The following is a 17,516-nucleotide window of genomic DNA, read 5'->3' as shown; positions in this document are numbered from 1 at the left end:
AATGTGATCCAGGAAAGCTTGGCAACTGTGCAGGAACCTCCTGGAGCCTGTGTGCTCAGAAGGGAGCTGTGGGCCGCAGGGATTTTCACACTGGGCTGTTGTATTAATGGGAAGGACCCCCACCCCTCCCCCCCATTACTCTCAAGCTTTCTGAACTCCTGGCTTCCCTGCTCCCTGGTCTCTATCCAGCTTGGCTCTCTGCCTCTACACATCTAATCGCTAACCCTACTTGGGTTTCTAAATTGCTTTATTATTGTTATTGTTTAAGTGCTTAGTATATATACTACAGTGGAGTTTTATTTCTCTGGTACAGATCAGGAAACTGAGGCTCATGGACATTCATTAATTTGCCCCAGGTACAGAGCTAGTTGGGGGCAGTACTGACTCTGAGGCTCCTCCCTGGCTGTGGAAGTTGTTCACACTGCCTCTAGCTTTAGGGAGACCTTTACTTCATCTCCATGGTAGATAGGAAACTAAAGCAGATAATGTGACTTACCCAGCATCGTGCAGCTACTCTGACTCCTAGGCTATTCTTCTACAGTCATTTCTCCTTTCCTGTTAACTCCTATGCCCAGGGCCCCCAAGGAAGTGCTCATGTAGATCCTGCCATTCCGGCACCATTGATCCAGTTGTTAACACTTTCACTAACGGTGATTTCCACCAAGAGAAGCTCAGCTCAGTCTCTCTACCACCCTTCAGTCACTCACTCACAGGTCAGTTAGAGGAGGCCCCCCCTGGCCTAGTCATGGCAGGATGTCCTCGACCAGTGATGGCGAACCTCGTGAGCTCGGCGTGTCAGCATTTTGAAAAACCCTAACTTAACTCTGGTGCCGTGTCACATATAGAAATTTTTTGATATTTGCAACCATAGTAAAACAAAGATGTATATTTTTGATATTTATATATTTAAATGCCATTTAACAAAGAAAAATCAACCAAAAAAATGAGTTCGCGTGTCACCTTTGTCCTAGACAGAGCTTTATCCAAGAGAAGTTAGCCAGGTTTGAGGACCAGGGAGGGCAGCATCCAGGCAGAGAACAGCAGCAGGTACAAAAGTGTAGAGACAATGTGATGTGCTTGGGAAGAATGAGTATTTTGATGGGAAAATCAAGCTGGAGAGATGGGAAGGTGACGGCAGAAACTTTCGAATAGTAAATAATTACACACCTGGCCTACCCTGACCACCTTGTTTAAAATGGCAACTGCTTTACTTCTTGATTTTCCATAACACCATCTTCTAACCTACTGTGTACTCATTTTCTCTGTCTAGTGTTTATTGTATTATCTCCCCACCACTCAAATGTAAGCTTCCTGAGGGCTTGGGTTTGTTGGCCAGTGTATCCCCAGCACCTAGAATGGTACCAGGTAGGCACTCAGCAAGTATTTGTTGCATCGCTGAATCTATGCCAGACTTTAGCAGACTCTGGGCTTCAGAATAAAAAGTCCCATCTCTCAAAAGGGTCAGTTTCATGTTAACAGGGTTACAATACAGTATAAAAGAGAATATAAAGAGGAGGGCATCCCTGAGCTGTTCAGGCAATAGGGTGAGTCCTGAGCTGTCTTCTCCCATGGAAGAGGAGGAAATGGGAATGTGCTGGGCAGCCTGTGCTACCATTTCCTAACCCAGCCCCTGTGCCTCCCCAGCTGTCCATGCTGTTCACCGAGGAGTGCGACAAGGTGCGGGACCTGATGCACGTGCACTCGTTCAGCTATGACTTCCACCTGCGCCTTGTGCACCAGCACGTGCTGGGCGCCCACCTGGTGCTGCGGCACGGCTACCACCTCACCACCTTCCTGAGGCACTTCCTGGCCCACCACCCTGATGGGCCCCACTTTGGTCGCAATCACATTTACCAAGGTTGGTTGGTGCCCAAGGGCAAGCCAGTGAAGCTGAAAAAGAACAGGCCACAAAGGTGTGGGCCGACGGGATCACTTCCTAGGGCCAGACTTCGACTTTCTATCCCATGTTGTTAGTTGCCTCATATCGCTTGGACCCTGCCCTCACGTCTCTGTCTTAACTTCGTCACAGTCTGTTTCATATCAAAGTTTAGATCCTATGTTGTATATCCTGCCCTGCCTGTCCTGAGCCACTCTGTCCCATCTTGATGTTCTACAGGACCTTAGGAGCTCCCCAGAAAAGCAGGGCCAGTCTGCTTGTCAATCAGAGCCTTAGGACCTCCTAATCCCCCAGCCCATTCGATCAGTGTGTCTATCCCAGGCTCACTGTCTCCTGTAACTTGCCCCTTAGGGACCCTGGAGCTCCCCACACCGCTCATTGCTGCCCACCAGCTGTACAACTACGTGGCTGACCATGCCAGCTCCTACCACATGAAGCCACTGCGGATGGCTCGGCCAGGGGGCCCAGAACATAATGAATACGCCCTGGTGTCAGCATGGCACAGGTATGGAGGAGAGGGGACACCAGCGTGTTCTCTGGTGGAGCTGCGGTCAGGACCATCCTTACAGTTGGAGACCTGTGTTTTCTTGGGCAGAAGGGGTGAGGTTGACTTCATTAGGACCTCAGGCTGACATCTCATCCCCACCGCACAGCTCCGGCTCCTACCTGGACTCTGAGGGGCTTCGTCATCAGGATGACTTTGATGTGTCTCTGCTTGTCTGTCACTGTGCTGCACCCTTTGAGGAGCAAGGAGAGGCTGAGCGGCATGTTCTGCGGTCAGCAGATCCCCTACCTTGAATGTGCCCATTGTCCAGCCTGCCCCCTGCCCTTTCCCTGTTTCCTGCTGTAACCGCCACTCTGGCCCCCTCCCCATTCCAGGCTGAAGTTCTTCGTGGTGCTCACCAGCCAACGAGAGCTCTTTCCCAGACTAACTGCTGACATGCGCAGGTTCCGGAAGCCACCCAGACTTCCCCCTGAGCCAGAGGCTCCTGGGAGCTCCCCTGGTAGCCCTAGGGAGGCCTCAGGGGTTGGTCCGGTGCCTGGCCCAGCTCCTCTGTTCCCTCCGCTGGCTACAGAGGTGGGCGTGGCACGGGCGCAACTGGCTCAGCTGGTACGGCTAGCTGGAGGCCACTGCCGCAGGGACACCCTCTGGAAGCGCCTCTTCTTGCTGGAGCCACCAGGGCCTGATCGGCTGCGGCTAGGGGGGCGCTTGGCCCTGGCTGAGCTGGAGGAGCTCCTAGAGGCGGTCCATGCCAAATCCATTGCGGACATTGACCCCCAGCTGGTAAGGAACTGTGGGTTCCAGAGGGGCTGGGATGGACGTTAGGAATTCCATGGGCAGCCAGGGTGGAGGGTGCAGGGTGGCTCTGGGACAGTAGGTCCAGGCCTGTGGACCTCCCCCAGGACTGCTTCCTGTCCATGACGGTCTCCTGGTACCAGAGCCTGATCAAGGTTCTCCTGAGCCGGTTTCCCCAGAGCTGCCGCCACTTCCAGAGCCCAGACTTGGGAACGCAGTACCTGGTGAGTCTCCTTGACCCGCCTCAAAAACAAACCTTCCTTGGCTAGAGATCCTCAGGGCCAAGTTCTGGAACCTTATCGGTGGTTGGTCTTAGAGGCTGCAGTCCCAGAAAGGACCTCTTGGGCTTTAAGCCGTCTTATTCTCCCCAAAGTGTGGCCCTCACACCAGCAGCACCAGCAACCCCTGGGAGCTTGCCAAAATGCACTCGGGACCGACTTCAGACCCCTGACTGAGAATCCGCCTCTAAGCCAGATCCCCAGGGAACTGTGTGCACTGAAGCTGAGAGCACTGCCAGGGAGGCCAGGGAGAGAAGAGCTGTGGTGATAGGCGCACATACAGGGGGAGTAAAAGGTTAGAGATGAGCCAGTGAGAGCAGTGGTCCAGGAAAGGACACTTAAGAGCAGACTTCACAAGAAAAAGTAGGAGTTGGTTTGTGGTGATGGGTCCTGCAACCTGGTACCTGTGGGGAAAGATTAGTTTCAAGGTGTTCTGAAGAGACATCGATCGGGATTGGCACTCAGGAGAGAGATCTGGGCAGCATCTGTATGGACAGGGGGTCCCTGCAGCCCTGGGAGTGGAAGAGATTGCCCAGGGACCGACAGACAGGAGGGGACAGTCCAGGGCAGTCAGAGAGATAAAACCTGGGATAGCACAGGAGGCAAGGAGGGGCCTGTCAAGGGTAGAGAACTCTCCGTGGTGGTTGGGCTGTGGTGCCAGCTCTGTGCAGCCTCCAGATAGATGACTTCAGGAACCTCCCAGGCAAGCCCCCTCCCCTTCACTCTGATGAGGCTAGACAGGCTGACCAGGGCCAGTGAGGATGAGGACTGAGATTGCGTTTGAAGGTGAGGTTCTAGGTGACCGTGGAGTGAGTGCAGGTGGGTTCGGGTGTGGTGATGGAAGCAGCCCTTCTTCAGACTGGTCCCCCCACGTCCAGGAGGCCCTCAGGAGGGTCTGTGCTTCCTCAGGTGAGACGAACCTCCCTCCCCATCTCATTTTGTCTTCTGCTGCAGGTTGTGTTAAATCAGAAGTTCACTGACTGTTTTGTGCTAGTGTTTCTGGATTCCCACTTGGGAAAGACGGTGAGAACAGGGGGTGTGGGACTCTGTGTCAGCCTGGTGGGAAGCTGTACCCCAAATACTGCACCCGAGCCTGCTGAGGTTGGGATGCCTACCTGCCCTTCTCTCACCGGTGGACCCCCACTGTGTTCCCCAGTCTCTGACAGTGGTTTTCCGAGAGCCCTTCCCAGTACAGCCCCAGGACAGCGAGAGCCCTCCTGCCCAGCTGGTCTCGACCTACCATCACCTTGAGTCTGTCATCAACACAGCCTGTTTCACCCTCTGGACCCGTCTCCTCTGAGGAATGGACCGCTGGATGTCGCTGTTCCTCGAATCATGATCTAGAAGATTACCCACTTGAAGCAGGACTGACCAGCCCTGTGTGTCCCAGCACAAGCCTGGACACTGAGGGATACCAACAGCTTTGTGCATCTCTCTGCGGGGTCTGTAGCCCCAGCCTGGCAGCAGGGACTACCCTCCCTACTCACAGGGCTCTAGCAGGTCAGGTCACCTCCCTGAAGTTCTCATCTCTCAGGCCCCTGGGCCCTTCCAGAGGGGACTCCTTCCTGCTCACCTGGTGGAGTCCAGGAATTCTTCACGAGGTGGCAAGCGCTCACCCGAGGGCTCCTCTGCCTGAATCCCGCCTCCGAGTCACCCACCTCCCACCTTGAGCTCTCTGGTCCTCACTACCCACTGAGACATCACTGATGGACGTTGCCATTGAGATACGACACCTGGGCTCCAATCCCAGCTCTGTCTTTGAAGCACTTGAGCCTGAGCAAGTCCCTTTGCTTCCGACCCCTGGGGTCTCAAATGTACGTGAGGAGATGGACTCAAAGCTCTCCCTTCTCCACAGCAACACTGCAGACTGGAGGACTCAGACGTGAGCTGTGTGTCCCTTCCCAGCAGGAGGGAAGCGATCAGAGAAAGCGAAGGGTTAGACACTGTGTGTCCCAATAACATACATGTATGAAAACGTTCAGCAAGTTGTCTTTAATTCCAGAGGACACTCAGGATGCTCAATTCACTGTCCCAGAGAGGCAAGTGGGTGGACTGCAGGACCTCACCGGCCAGCCTGTGAGCGGCCCCGCCTATCCCAGTAGGAACGTAGCCAACTCAAGCCCTCCACTGTGTCTCCTGAGGGGAGAGTGGGGCAGCTGCATCTCAACCCATGAGGAGGAAAACAGCTCCTGTCCAATACCTGACCCCAGTTCTCCCGTTCCCAGGGCCAAGCCTGGAGCCTCAGCCCGCCCCTCACCTTGAGGCTGGTACTCGCAGCCTACAAAGCCGTTGTAGCCTTCGTCTTCCAGCAGTTGGAATAGATAGGAGAAGTTCAGCTCTCCAGGGCTGCCAGGGTCCCCCCGGCCCGGGACCTGTGCCACCTGCACATGCCCTGGGGACAGATATGGGCAGATGTGAGGCTCAGGCCTGAAGGACAGGTGTGTGTGTGTATGTGTGTGTGTGTGGGGGGGGCAGATTGGAAGAGTGGGAGAACAAAGGAGGCAGCACAGCAGATGAGGAAGGAGCAAAGAGAGGGACCCTCTCACCAACGATGGGCAGGAACTCGTGGATGTTTCCTGTCAGATTCCCATCCATGATCTGCCAGTGGAATATGTCCTGGGCAGAGATTACTACAGTCAGCACTGCCTCAGGCCCCACCATGCTTCCCAGTTGGAGAGCATGGGCCCTGAGAAGCACTCCTTTTCTTCACGTACCATTTGTAACTGGAGGTTGGGCCTTCCGACCTTCTGTAAGATGGCTGCCGCTGGAGAGAAACGGGGTGGGGGGGGGGGGGGGGGGCGTGACACTCAAGGAGGGCACAAGAATCAAAGGGACAGGAGGCAGCACAGGGCAGGGGTCCTACCCTGCTGGGGCGAATCCAGGAAGTACTGGGGGTCGGTGATGCGGGTGTTAATGGGCTCCAGCAGTCCCACGAGGTTCTCCTAGCACCGTGTCGGATCTGTGAATAGAGCTCTTCCCCCCAGGTTTGGCCTCTATCTTTGTCACTGACCAAGCCCCTCACCAGTCCCTCTGACCTCGGCCAGTGCCCAGCCTTATGCCGGGCTTCTCTCTGCACTGTGCACCCCCCTCCTGCACTCGGGCACGTTCGTGTAAGTATGTGTGTCTGTTTTCACTGTCATCTCACCCGAGCCAAAACCCCGGCTGCGTGCCTCAGGTTCTCCAGAAAAACTGTCTCCATTTCACCCCTGACTGCTGCTCGGTCAGCACCCTGGGGTACTCGGCCGGCCATCAGGTGAATCCTGTGGGGAAAATGGGACCGGAAGGGGCTGTGGAGTCCACCCCAGAGCAGGGCCTTTGCTCCCTCAGCTCCTCTTCCAGCTGCCCTCCTCCCATCCCCCAAAGGTCTCTGGTCCATACCACTTGGCCCTGATGCTCAGGCCTCAGACACACCTGTGTCGGCTTTGGCCACGCCTTTTCCCACAATCCTGAGGGTCAATCCTCCTGCCTCAGAGTCCAGTTCCTCACTTAGCCCCTCCTGTGCTTTCAGCCTCCTTCCCTTCTCGGCCTTGAAACATGCTGAAGTCTCCCTTTTTAGACATTTTGACCCAAACCCTTCTTGAGAATTCGATGCTGCTTTGTCTCTATTTCCTGAATGTTTTTAGCTGCTTCTCGTCTGATTTCTGACCCCACCCCACCCCTACCAATAGCGACCCCTTACTGCCAGTTCCTTCTCAGCCTATTTAGACCCGCAGGATTTGACATTTGATCAGCCCCACTTAGAGCCTTCCACCTCCCATCACCACCTGATCTTCCTCAGCCACATCCAGCCTCTTGAACTTTGCTGAACACACCAGGCCGCCTCTTGCCTCTGGCCACAGCATCCCTGCCTGGAATGCTCCTACATCAAGCAAATGCCCACTCCTTAGGACCCAGTTCAACATCACACCTGTAGGAAGCTTCCTCTAATCCCAGACAGGTGCCTCCCCTGCTCCCACTGCCTCCGCCTCCGTGCATTGACCTGTTCTCAAATGTATCCCTCCTCCGTTTTCTGTTTACTTTGCTATCTCCCAGGTCGGACTGAGCTCCCAGCATGGGATCCCAGCAGGGGAGAAGCATGAAAGAGTTGCCAACTGAGAATGACCCACAACAAATATGAAAGGCAATTTACAAAGCACCGGGACTGCAGGGGTGTAGAAGCGCCAGCGCGCTCAGACTTCTGAGCCTCTCTCACAACCTGGCGTCCTCATCCCCCACCCCCCAAACACGTGCGGCAGGGTCTTGGGTCTTAGAAGGGGAAGAGGAAAGGGCAGGATACCTGGGACAGCCCAGAGCCTTAGCGTACAGCACCGCCTGCTCCAGCCCCTCGCGGAAGGCCGCCTGCCTCCCGGGAACGGCCCCCAGCCCCATTTCCCCCTTCTCTCGGTCTCCTGCAGAGAGAACGGACCTCAGCGGCCGGCTCAGGCGCCCGGCCCCCACCTCCCGGCCCGGGCCCCACGGCGCACCCGGAGGCGTGTTGATCAGCACCAGCTGCAGCCCCGCTTCTTGCGCCGCGCGCGCCAGCGCCTCCGGCGGCTCCGCGTACGGCCAGGCGACCTCGGCGGCCTCGAAGCCCGAGCTGCCCGCTGCCCGCAAACGTGCGGGGAGGCCGGGGAGCTCGGGGAACAGCCAGGACACATTGGCCGAGAAGCGCAGCGGAGCCATGACCGGCTGGGGGCGCGGGGCGCGGGGCAGAGTCCGCGGGGCCGGAAGGCGGAAGCGCGTGGGGCGCTGGCGGGGTCGCGTCCGGAGCTCGCGGAGGTGCACTGCCCCGGCCGACCGACAGGAGGCGCGCTGGAGCCGCGAGTCAGGGTCGTGAGCTCTGGGCAGTTTTTGGTAAGAAGAGCAACGTGTTGTAAAAACCGTGGACAGTGCAGGAAAGTGAAATATTTCAAAATAGGAGAAAGGGAAGCGCAGGGAGAGGAGAGAGGGCCCAGCGAGGGCAGCGCGGCTAGGAGGCAGGCAGAGAGAAGGTGGGGTGCCCAGTGGCCCTTTGAGGTTGCAGTGGCAAGTAAGAAGCCAGCCAGCCTCCAAGGCCATTAATATGAAGGAATGAGACTTTAGCAAACACTTACTAGTATTTTTCCTCATTGTAAAAATGGCACCTGTTCATTACAGAACATTTGAAAGCTTATAACCAAGTAAGAACATTTAAACCACCAGTTATCACACCAATCACCCATTAACTTTCCCTTACAGATTAAAAAAATTAAAGTGCAGTTTTTTCTTAGAAAATTTTGATCATACTTTACATGTGGTTTTATAGTCTGCTTTTCATTTAATATTATTATTATTTTAAATCTTCACCGGAGAAGTAAGGATATTTTTCCCATTGAATTTCAGAGAGATTGGAAGTGAGGGGGGAGTGGGAGACAAGGAGACAGGAGAGAAACATCAATGTGAGGGAGACACATCAATTGGTTGCCTCCCACACGTGCCCCAACTGGGAGCAGGGATCAAACTTGCAACCCAGTTATGTGCCCTTAACTGGGATTCAAACTGGGACCCTTCCAGGTGCAGGCCGAGGCTCTAACCACTGAGAATGCTGGCCAGTGTGTCATTTAATATTATTTTGTGAGCATTCGTCATGCCATAAAATAAAATTCATCTTAGTAAATTTAAAGAACTAATTGGCTTTATTAAACAATTCATGGATCAGGCAACATCTCATCTAGCAAGGAGAGACCCACAGGAGTGACACAAGATGAAAGACTTTTTTAGAAAGGAGGGTGGGGCAAGGAAGTGTTGACCCTGAGAAAAATATACTTGCCAAAAAGGACTCATCGTAATTGGGCTCAAATTCATAACCAGAGTCTAGTAGTCACTGTTTCTACTGCATTTCAGGGAAAACCACACACCCCACTGCCAAGCATTGGTTGACTCTCACCTGAGTCAACCCCTATAAAAGAGCTTCTAGGATCAAACTCAACCAATAGAACTGAGATTTCCCCCATCCAATCTTCACTAACCAATTAGAGGGGCTCCATTCCATCCAATCAAGACAGTACTCTTGGGACCAATCAAACTGTGATGATTTGGAGTCCTCATTTTCATGAGAAGAACCAATCCCGGACTGAGGTGGGAACTCTTCTCTTTATAAGCCAGCTTCCCCCTGTCTCCATTGAGCGCACTACCAGTTTCTGCTGAAGACTACGCCTTCCCCTGCTGAAATGCAACCCAGGATTGTAACACCAAGGCAGGCTCGCAGTCATGCTGTTTCATGACTGAGCTGTCACAGAGTTCTTTCACAATTGAGCTGTTTTCATTGAATAAAGCCTCTCCCTTCACCACACCCCAAATTGGAAACTCCTGTTGGCATTGATGACAACCTTCTGTTGACGAAAGTCATTAGCAGAAGAAAAATGAAAGTTTATTGGAGGAAAGTACAAGTTCTGGGTAACCATGAATTATTGGCTGAGTTGTAGTGTTTTCCATTGGCTGGGTTTGTTGCTGGGCAAGAAGAAAATCTTCCTCCTTCGTGGGTGGTAGATACAGCTTCCTCTTGGAGACACAGGTATGTCTTTTCCTGTTTGGGATAATTGATGAGGAGTGGTAGGGGGTGAGAGCCTCCTCTCCACACAAGTTTTAGCTGAGGTTTCCTTCATTTTCATGCCTGTGTTCTTCAATGGTCTTCAAAAGCATTGCATTAGCTGCTCATTGTTCCACGCCCAGACAGCCCGGAATTTATCATACTACTCTGTTGATGGACATTAGGGTTTTTCGATGTGTGTGTGCACACTATAAAAGCACTTTAATGCATCTCTCAATCCTATCTCTGAATTGTTTTCTTGGGTTCCTTGTGTAATGATTACAGTGTTTGCCTGCCCAAAGTACTTTACAGTCCTGTGCACATAAAGTTGTTTAGATCAACAAGGAACCACATATATGACAGTGGTCCCATCCTATATAATATAAGTCTACTATGCAAATTGACCGAATGGCTGAACAACTGGTCGCTATGACATGCGCTGACCACCAGGGGTCGCGTGTGGAACATGGTGGGCATTGGCAGTGGGCGACAGAGCATGGAACATGCAGGTGGCAGTCGCAGTGGGATGGCGGAGCAGGTGAGCAGGGGCGCCAGACCAAGGCAGGGCGCAGGTCACTGTCATCTGTGAGTCTCTGGTGGTTACTGAAAATTCTTTGCTCCTGCGTGCTACAGTCCTGCCCAGTGCTCACACCTGCTGCTGGTGCTGGCCCCAATCGCTCTGGGCAGTCAGTGGGTAAGATCAGGGCCAGCACTGTCAGCACTTGGGACCAGGGCCGGCAGTGGGAGCAGGGCTGCCAGCAGACAGGGGACAGAATGCTGCCATGTGAGGGGCTGGGCAGAGGCACAGAGGATGGGCCAAGACCCACCCTTGTGCCCATGCAGCCTCACGGCCCACAGTTCCTTTCAAGGTGCACGAATTTGTGCACGGGGCCCCTAGTAAGATTATAATGGACTATAGGCAAAAAGTTAGTTTGTGATGTTGAAAGAAAGTGCTGGACCCAACTATAATGTTGAAGTTACTACTAGCTCTCTGTGATATGAGGAGGCTCAGCATGCTGTCCACCCACCATGTGCCTTCCTGACACTGGGGCAGGCAGTTGGCAAGGGAGTAAGTAGGGAGGACTAAGGAGGAGGGGGAGCTGGGAGCCTGCTGCCCATCCACACTTGTTCACACCATCCCTGCACTCACAAACACAAACACTTGTGTGCACAAACTCCCCTCCCTCCATTTCTCTTTCTCTCTCTTTCCTCCCAGTATGAGTCCTTTTCACCCTGCCTCTACTCTCCCTCTCTGATTGGGCAGATTCCTAAGGTTGGAATTACATGGTCAAAAAATAGTAATACGTTTAAATTCTTCATGGCTGAGCTAAATTGCATTTCAAAAATGCTGTACATTTATTCCCCAACAATACATGAGTAGAAATCATCTTGTCTATTTTCTGTGCTAGCTTTGACAGAAGGAAGCTCAAAGTGCAACATTAGGAACACCCAACACTCAGCCTCCAAACCAAGGCAGGCCCAGGCTGATCTCAAAGTGGTTGGCAGTTTCCATTTCAGTTCTGCCTGTAAGAACAGGCTGCCACCAGCTATTACAGATCACCTGACTTCTTGCCCGTTTGCAGCTGGCATTATACTTGGCACTTTGACTTGTCCTGGAACATGTTTCTTGGGTGTGGTCCAATCAGGATGTGACCTCACCGAGGCTAACAATTTAATCAATCTGAACTTCAGCACGTTTACAATCCAATGTTGACCAAACAGAGGAACATCTAAAGGAAGTAATTTCTTTATTAATCCTTCACTGTAAATCTCTGAGCATGAAAATTCTAAGACTTTAGAAAAGCACCATCATCTGCTGGGGTTTGTAACAGGAACAAAATTTGTCCCATTCTCAGTGGTCCACTCCTTCTTTACTGTATACCCTTTAGGGCAGCAGAGATGGTGTCTGAACTAGATAGGCATGACTCACTTTCCCCCTTAATTCCCTTAAAAACATCTTCACTTAATATACCAAAATTAATACAAAAGGAGAACAATGCACATGAAAATTATTTTTTTTATTCATCGTTTGACTATTTATACCTTATACCACTTTGTAACGTAGGCATTACACTAAATTATTATTAAAAATCTTCTTTTAAAAAAATATATTTTATTGATTTTTTTACAGAGAGGAAGGAAGAAAGATAGAGAGTTAGAAACATCAATGAGAGAGAAACATCAATCAGCCGCCTCCTGCACACCCCCGACTGGGGATGTGCCCCCAACCAAGGTACATGCCCTTGACCAGAATTGAACCTGAGACCCTTCAGTCCACAGGCCAATGCTCTATCCACTGAGCCAAACCAGTCAGGTCTATTATTACAAATCTTGATTCTTTGCAGTTAACTCCTAACCAAAGAATTTGCACAGGTATGACAATTAGTTAAGATAGCAATAATTTGTAAATAGTTACATGGATAATGGCTAAACTTGGAGTGTACAGCTGAGTCTCATTTGATCATTGGATTGCACCTGCCAATGTGGTAAAAAAAAAATATTATAACCCAAATGAAAAGGAAATAAAAATCTCAATGAAATTCCATTTTATACCTCCCAGATTGGCAAACATTTAAAAGACAGACAATATCAAATATTGGGTAGGGTTGGAAACAACTAGAACATTTATTTACTGGAGATAGGAGTATAAATCACTTCAACCACTTTGGAAAACAATATACGTTGTCTCTTAAAGCTGGACATTCATATGCCCTTGATCAGCAGTTCCTCTCCTCGGTGCATTCCCTGGGTACACTTTTGCACAAGTATATCAGGAAATAAGTTCAGTGATGTTCATTGCAGCACTATTTATGTAGCAAAAACATGGAACTAACCCAAACCATATATAGATGACTTGTGGCATAGCCATACATTGTTGTTTATAAAAGTGAAGAGACAGCTGGTGGCTCAAAGGATAAAATTGAGTTTGCTTTGTATTAAAGTAATATACGAAGAGCTTAGTGAAGCTTCGGCCAAATTGAAAATATCGGTGTGAACACATCAAATGGATAAATCTCAGAAGCATAATCTTGAATGAAAGAAGCAAATCACAGAGAAATATATACAGTATGATTCCATTTCTAGTCAGTCAAGCAAAGAAAACCAAATAATATTTTGTGTAAGACACATACATCTGTAAAATTATGAAAAAGAGCAGGGGAATAATGGTCACATAATTCAGGATGATGGTGACCTCTGCAGGGGGAGGGATGGGGGTGAACATTGGAAACTTCGAAAGTACTGATCATCCCCTTTCTCTTACACTGGATGGTGTGGTCCTGTATCTTCATTTTATCACTATTTTTTATATCTTCTATTTTATAAATATCATTTTATGTCTGTTTCATATTTTATAAAAACAAAATGTAAAACGTCTATATGCATTACTACCACCTGTTAGCACATTTTATCTTAACATCTTTTTTTTAATGCCTTTCATCTTGAAATATTTATTTATTGATTTCTTTTCAAAAAATATGTTGTTGTTGATTTTTAGAGAGAGAGGAAGGGGGAGGGATAGAGAGATAGAAACATCATCAATTGACTGCCTCCTGCACGCCTCCTTCTGAGGATCAAGCCCACAACCCAGGCATGTGCTCTGACCGGAAACTGAACCTCGATCTCTTGGTTCCTGGGTCGATGCTCAACCATTGAGCCACACCAGCCAGGCTTAACATCTTTCTTGTTGTAGTATCATCATAATCTCAAGGTGTTTCTACAGACTCAGCTTATTTGTATTCAACTGTAATTACCACTGTTTAGATTCAACGTGTCACTGCTCAATTTAGTGGTCTTTTATTGCATTACCTGCTCAGAACCGATGGTTGGCAGCCTGTAACATGTACCAATGATCTCTACCTCCTGAAATCCCCTCCTCTTGGACCTAGCAACTCATTTCTAATAAATAGAATACAGCAAAAGTGGTACAGTGTCACCTCAGAGATGAGTTACAAAAAGGCTGTAGCTCTGGCCTGGGGCACCCTCTCTCACTCCTTCGATCACTTGCTCTGAGAAAAAACAACTGCCATGTTGTGAGCTGCCTACCCTATTGTCAGACCTGCATGTCAAGGGACTGATGTCTCTGGCCAACAGCCAGCAAGGACCTGAGGCTGCAACAGCCATGTGAGTGAGCTTGGAAGCAAGTCTGCTCCTATTGAGCCTCAAGATGATTGTACCCTGGCCAGCACCTTGATTGCAGCCTGTGACAGACTAGGTTTGAGTCAGAGACAGCTGAGCCACACCCAATTCCTGACCTACGGAAACTCTTGGATAATAAATGTTTGTTGTTTCAAGCCACTGAGTTTTGGGGTAATTTTTAGCAGCAATAGATAACTAATAGAGGATCTCTTTCTTCTTCTGGGTATAGTTCCCTTGTTTGGGGGAACTATGTCACTTTCATTACTTGTTCACCTTAAGGTGTAAATGAGTGGTGCCATCTCCTTATATGATTCTCTCTTTGAAGACACAATGATTGGTCAATGAGTGGACACCTGACCCATGATGGACCAACCACGGCACCTGTTGTAGACATTGTAGGTTGCCTACCCAACACCTGTTCCCTCCTTTCTCCTTCCTGATAGAACCATATCTCATGGGGACAGTCAGCCAGAGAGAATAAAGCTCATGTACAAGCGAAGTGGCAAAGAAAACTCAAGGGAGGCATTGTGTTCAGCACTTGGAACCTCTGCAAGGGAACCAACGAGGCTGGCCTTCATTGCTTCATCTTTTTTTTTTTTTTTAAATAATCCATTCTATTCTCTTGTTTTGTTTTTAAATATATTTTTATTGCTTTCAGAGAGGAAGGAAGAGGGACAGAGAGACAGAAACATCAATGATGAGAGAGAATCATGGATCAGCTGCCTCCTACAAGTCCTCCACTGGGGATCGAGCCCACAACCCGGGCATGTGCCCTTGACCGGAATCGAACCTGGGATCTTTCAGTTTGCAGGCCGACGCTCTATCCATTGAGCCGAACTGGCTAGGGCTGCTTCATCTTAACTCTTTCCAAAAACAAGATGGACCAGAACTAACTTGCTATTCCCATCCCAAGATCCAGCATTGTGAACATTCAAGAAACACTTGGTTCTCTTAGTTAAAACACACACACGCACACACACACGAACAATTTAAAATCTGAACCCTGGACACTGAGGCTATGTATTTATATCATTTCATTAATTTATATAATTTCTTATAGCTTGTAGGAATAGGCTAGATGACCCCACAACATCTTAGGGATTTCAGTGTCTAAGAGGGAGTCTTTTTAAAATATATGTATTTTTTTTTAAATATATTTTATTAATTTTTTACAGAAAGGAAGGGAGAGAGATAGAGAGTTAGAAACATCGATCAGCTGCCTCCTGCACACCTCCCACTGGGGATGTGCCGGCAACCAAGGTACATGCCCTTGACCGGAATCGAACCTGGGACCTTTCAGTCCGCAGGCCAACACTCTATCCACTGAGCCAAACTGGTTTCGGCAAAATATATGTATTTTTATTGATTTCAGAGAGGAAGGGAAAGGAAGAGAGAGATAGAAACATCAATAATGAGAGAAAATCATTGATCGGCTGCCTCCTGCACACCTCCTACTAGGGATTGAGCCCGCAACCCTGGCATGTGCCCTGATCAGGAATCTAACCATGACCTCCTGGTTCATAGGTCAGTGCTCAAACACTGAGCAACACCAGCCAGGATAAAGGGGTCTTTATCTTTCAAAGTCATGAGTTTCTGTTGATGTTTTTTTATTTCATCCAATCTTCATTAAGTGCTTTTCTATCTTGCTCTAATACAAGAACATTTTCCTTTCTATTTCACGTTCTTTTTTGAGCTACCAGTCTTTTTTATCATTTCTCTACAGCTTGCTCAAATCAGATTTTATATATCATGTTATATATTTTCACATCCAACCATGTGTTCAGTTGCAGTTGCCTAGATTTAAGAATATCAACATTCAAGTGTCACTCTATTATGTATTTTTTTGAGCCATTGAGCCCGCATTTCTAAGGCTTTGGATTTTTAACTCTCCTACTTTACTCAGTTTTACCAGTAATAGTCCATATCGCATGGATTCATGAGAGCTTGTAACTGTGTCAAGAAGAAAACTAAATCTTTGGTTAAATTTTTCCTTCATAGGTTTCTATTGTATCCGAGCATGTCAGAGGAGTATCTGCGGCACGTCTACATTAGGGCTCTGTAACTAAAATTTCAGCAATTCAAATAGAATCATCTAACACAGTGTATTGAATGGCGTCATTATACAGAACGGCATTGCATCACCCTACGAAATGTGTGCTTGCGAGAGCGATCATCTATATTCTTGGAAGAAAATTGTAATATTTTCCCTTCTCTGTTATACACCCTTATCTTTAAAAGGAAGTGGAACTTTATCTTTAGTTTCTATTCTATTACTGGATGGTTGGATCACACCCGGAGACTCTTCTTGCGCCGCTCCCTTCTATATGCATGCTGTCAGTAACGCGAGATGATTCTTGCAGCCTTAACTAATGGAGTGTTAACTAATTACACACCCATCCACATGCAAACTTTAAACTTAGTTAAGTATAACCAGTGTGGACTCAAAGGGTACAAGTGTGAATATTCAAAAAGTTAGATTTTTTTTTCTTTTACATTTGGAATTTTGAATAAGCTCAGTAACCCTGACTATGGAATCTTCTTCTCTTATTTAGTTATTACACTTATGAATTCTTTTGATGATGTTACATATACACTTTTTGCAACTTACTTTTTCCATATAGCTATATATTTATATAGGAAGTCTTTCCTGGGGGGGAAAAATATATGTAAACTCAATCTACCTTACTGTCTTTCTCCCTTTCTTTGGCCATTCTTTTTACTGCATTTTATTCCAGATTATGCCGATTTTGTCATTCCCCTATTGATAGACAGCAAGATGGTTTCCAATTTATCACTATTACAAACAGTAAGCACCCTTATATATGCCATTTTGTGTGTGTACAGATATGGGTATTTCTCCAATACAGATCCTTAGAAGTGGACTTGCCAGGCCAAAGAATCTGTACAAAGTTCTAACTCACTGTCATATTGCCCTTCAAAAGGCTTTGTCAATTTATATTTCTACTAACAGTCTATGAGTGCCTGCTTCCCGACATCTTTTTTTTTTTTTAAGGTATCTTTATTGATTTCATAGAGGAAGGGAGAGGGAGAGAGAGATAGAAACATCATTGATGAGAGAGAATCACTGATCACCTGCTTCCTGCATGCCCCCCATGAGGGATGGAGCCTGCAACTGGGTCACGGGCCCTGATGGGGAATGGAATCGTGACCGCCTGCTTCATAGGTCAGCGCTCAGTCACGGAGCCACACCACGTGGGCTGCTTCCCTACATCTTCCTCAGCACTGGGTCACATCAGCCTTTAAGATCTTTGCCAATCTGAAGGGGTAAAAACATTTCAAAAAGCAAATTCTTGATCATTACTGAGGTTGAACATTTGTCCAGATGTTTATTTGCCATTAATATTCCCTCTTTTGTAACTT

At 48.7% G+C, this 17,516-nt stretch overlaps 2 protein-coding genes across 3 annotated transcripts in view; one reads left to right on the top strand and one right to left on the bottom strand.

Moving 5' to 3' along the window:
• The window catches only part of SZT2 (SZT2 subunit of KICSTOR complex), a 53,211-nt gene extending 46,967 nt beyond the window's left edge, over positions 1–6,244 (top strand). For both annotated transcript variants that reach the window (XM_070404953.1, XM_070404952.1), the window contains exons 66-72: positions 1,645–1,858; positions 2,249–2,402; positions 2,551–2,673; positions 2,777–3,182; positions 3,302–3,418; positions 4,427–4,495; positions 4,629–6,244. In XM_070404953.1, coding sequence (XP_070261054.1) covers positions 1,645–1,858; positions 2,249–2,402; positions 2,551–2,673; positions 2,777–3,182; positions 3,302–3,418; positions 4,427–4,495; positions 4,629–4,772 — 1,227 coding nt within the window. In that variant the 3' untranslated portion in view covers positions 4,773–6,244. The remainder of the gene's footprint in view (positions 1–1,644; positions 1,859–2,248; positions 2,403–2,550; positions 2,674–2,776; positions 3,183–3,301; positions 3,419–4,426; positions 4,496–4,628) is intronic.
• Positions 5,446–8,163, bottom strand: HYI (hydroxypyruvate isomerase (putative)). The gene is made up of 8 exons (XM_070404954.1): positions 7,936–8,163; positions 7,749–7,860; positions 6,618–6,732; positions 6,336–6,414; positions 6,187–6,236; positions 6,019–6,088; positions 5,730–5,864; positions 5,446–5,608 (listed from the first exon to the last, which is right to left on the bottom strand). The coding sequence occupies exons 1-8, from the start codon at positions 8,132–8,134 to the stop codon at positions 5,535–5,537; spliced, it is 834 nt and encodes a 277-aa protein (XP_070261055.1). The 5' UTR covers positions 8,135–8,163; the 3' UTR covers positions 5,446–5,534.
• Positions 8,164–17,516: the final 9,353 nt, after the last annotated feature.

The sequence above is a fragment of the Myotis yumanensis genome, unplaced genomic scaffold, assembly GCF_028538775.1.
Source record: "Myotis yumanensis isolate MYYU_CA2020_CCGP unplaced genomic scaffold, mMyoYum1.0.hap1 SCAF_2, whole genome shotgun sequence".
Taxonomy (NCBI): domain Eukaryota; kingdom Metazoa; phylum Chordata; class Mammalia; order Chiroptera; family Vespertilionidae; genus Myotis; species Myotis yumanensis.
This window is presented reverse-complemented; position numbering and strand designations above follow the sequence as displayed.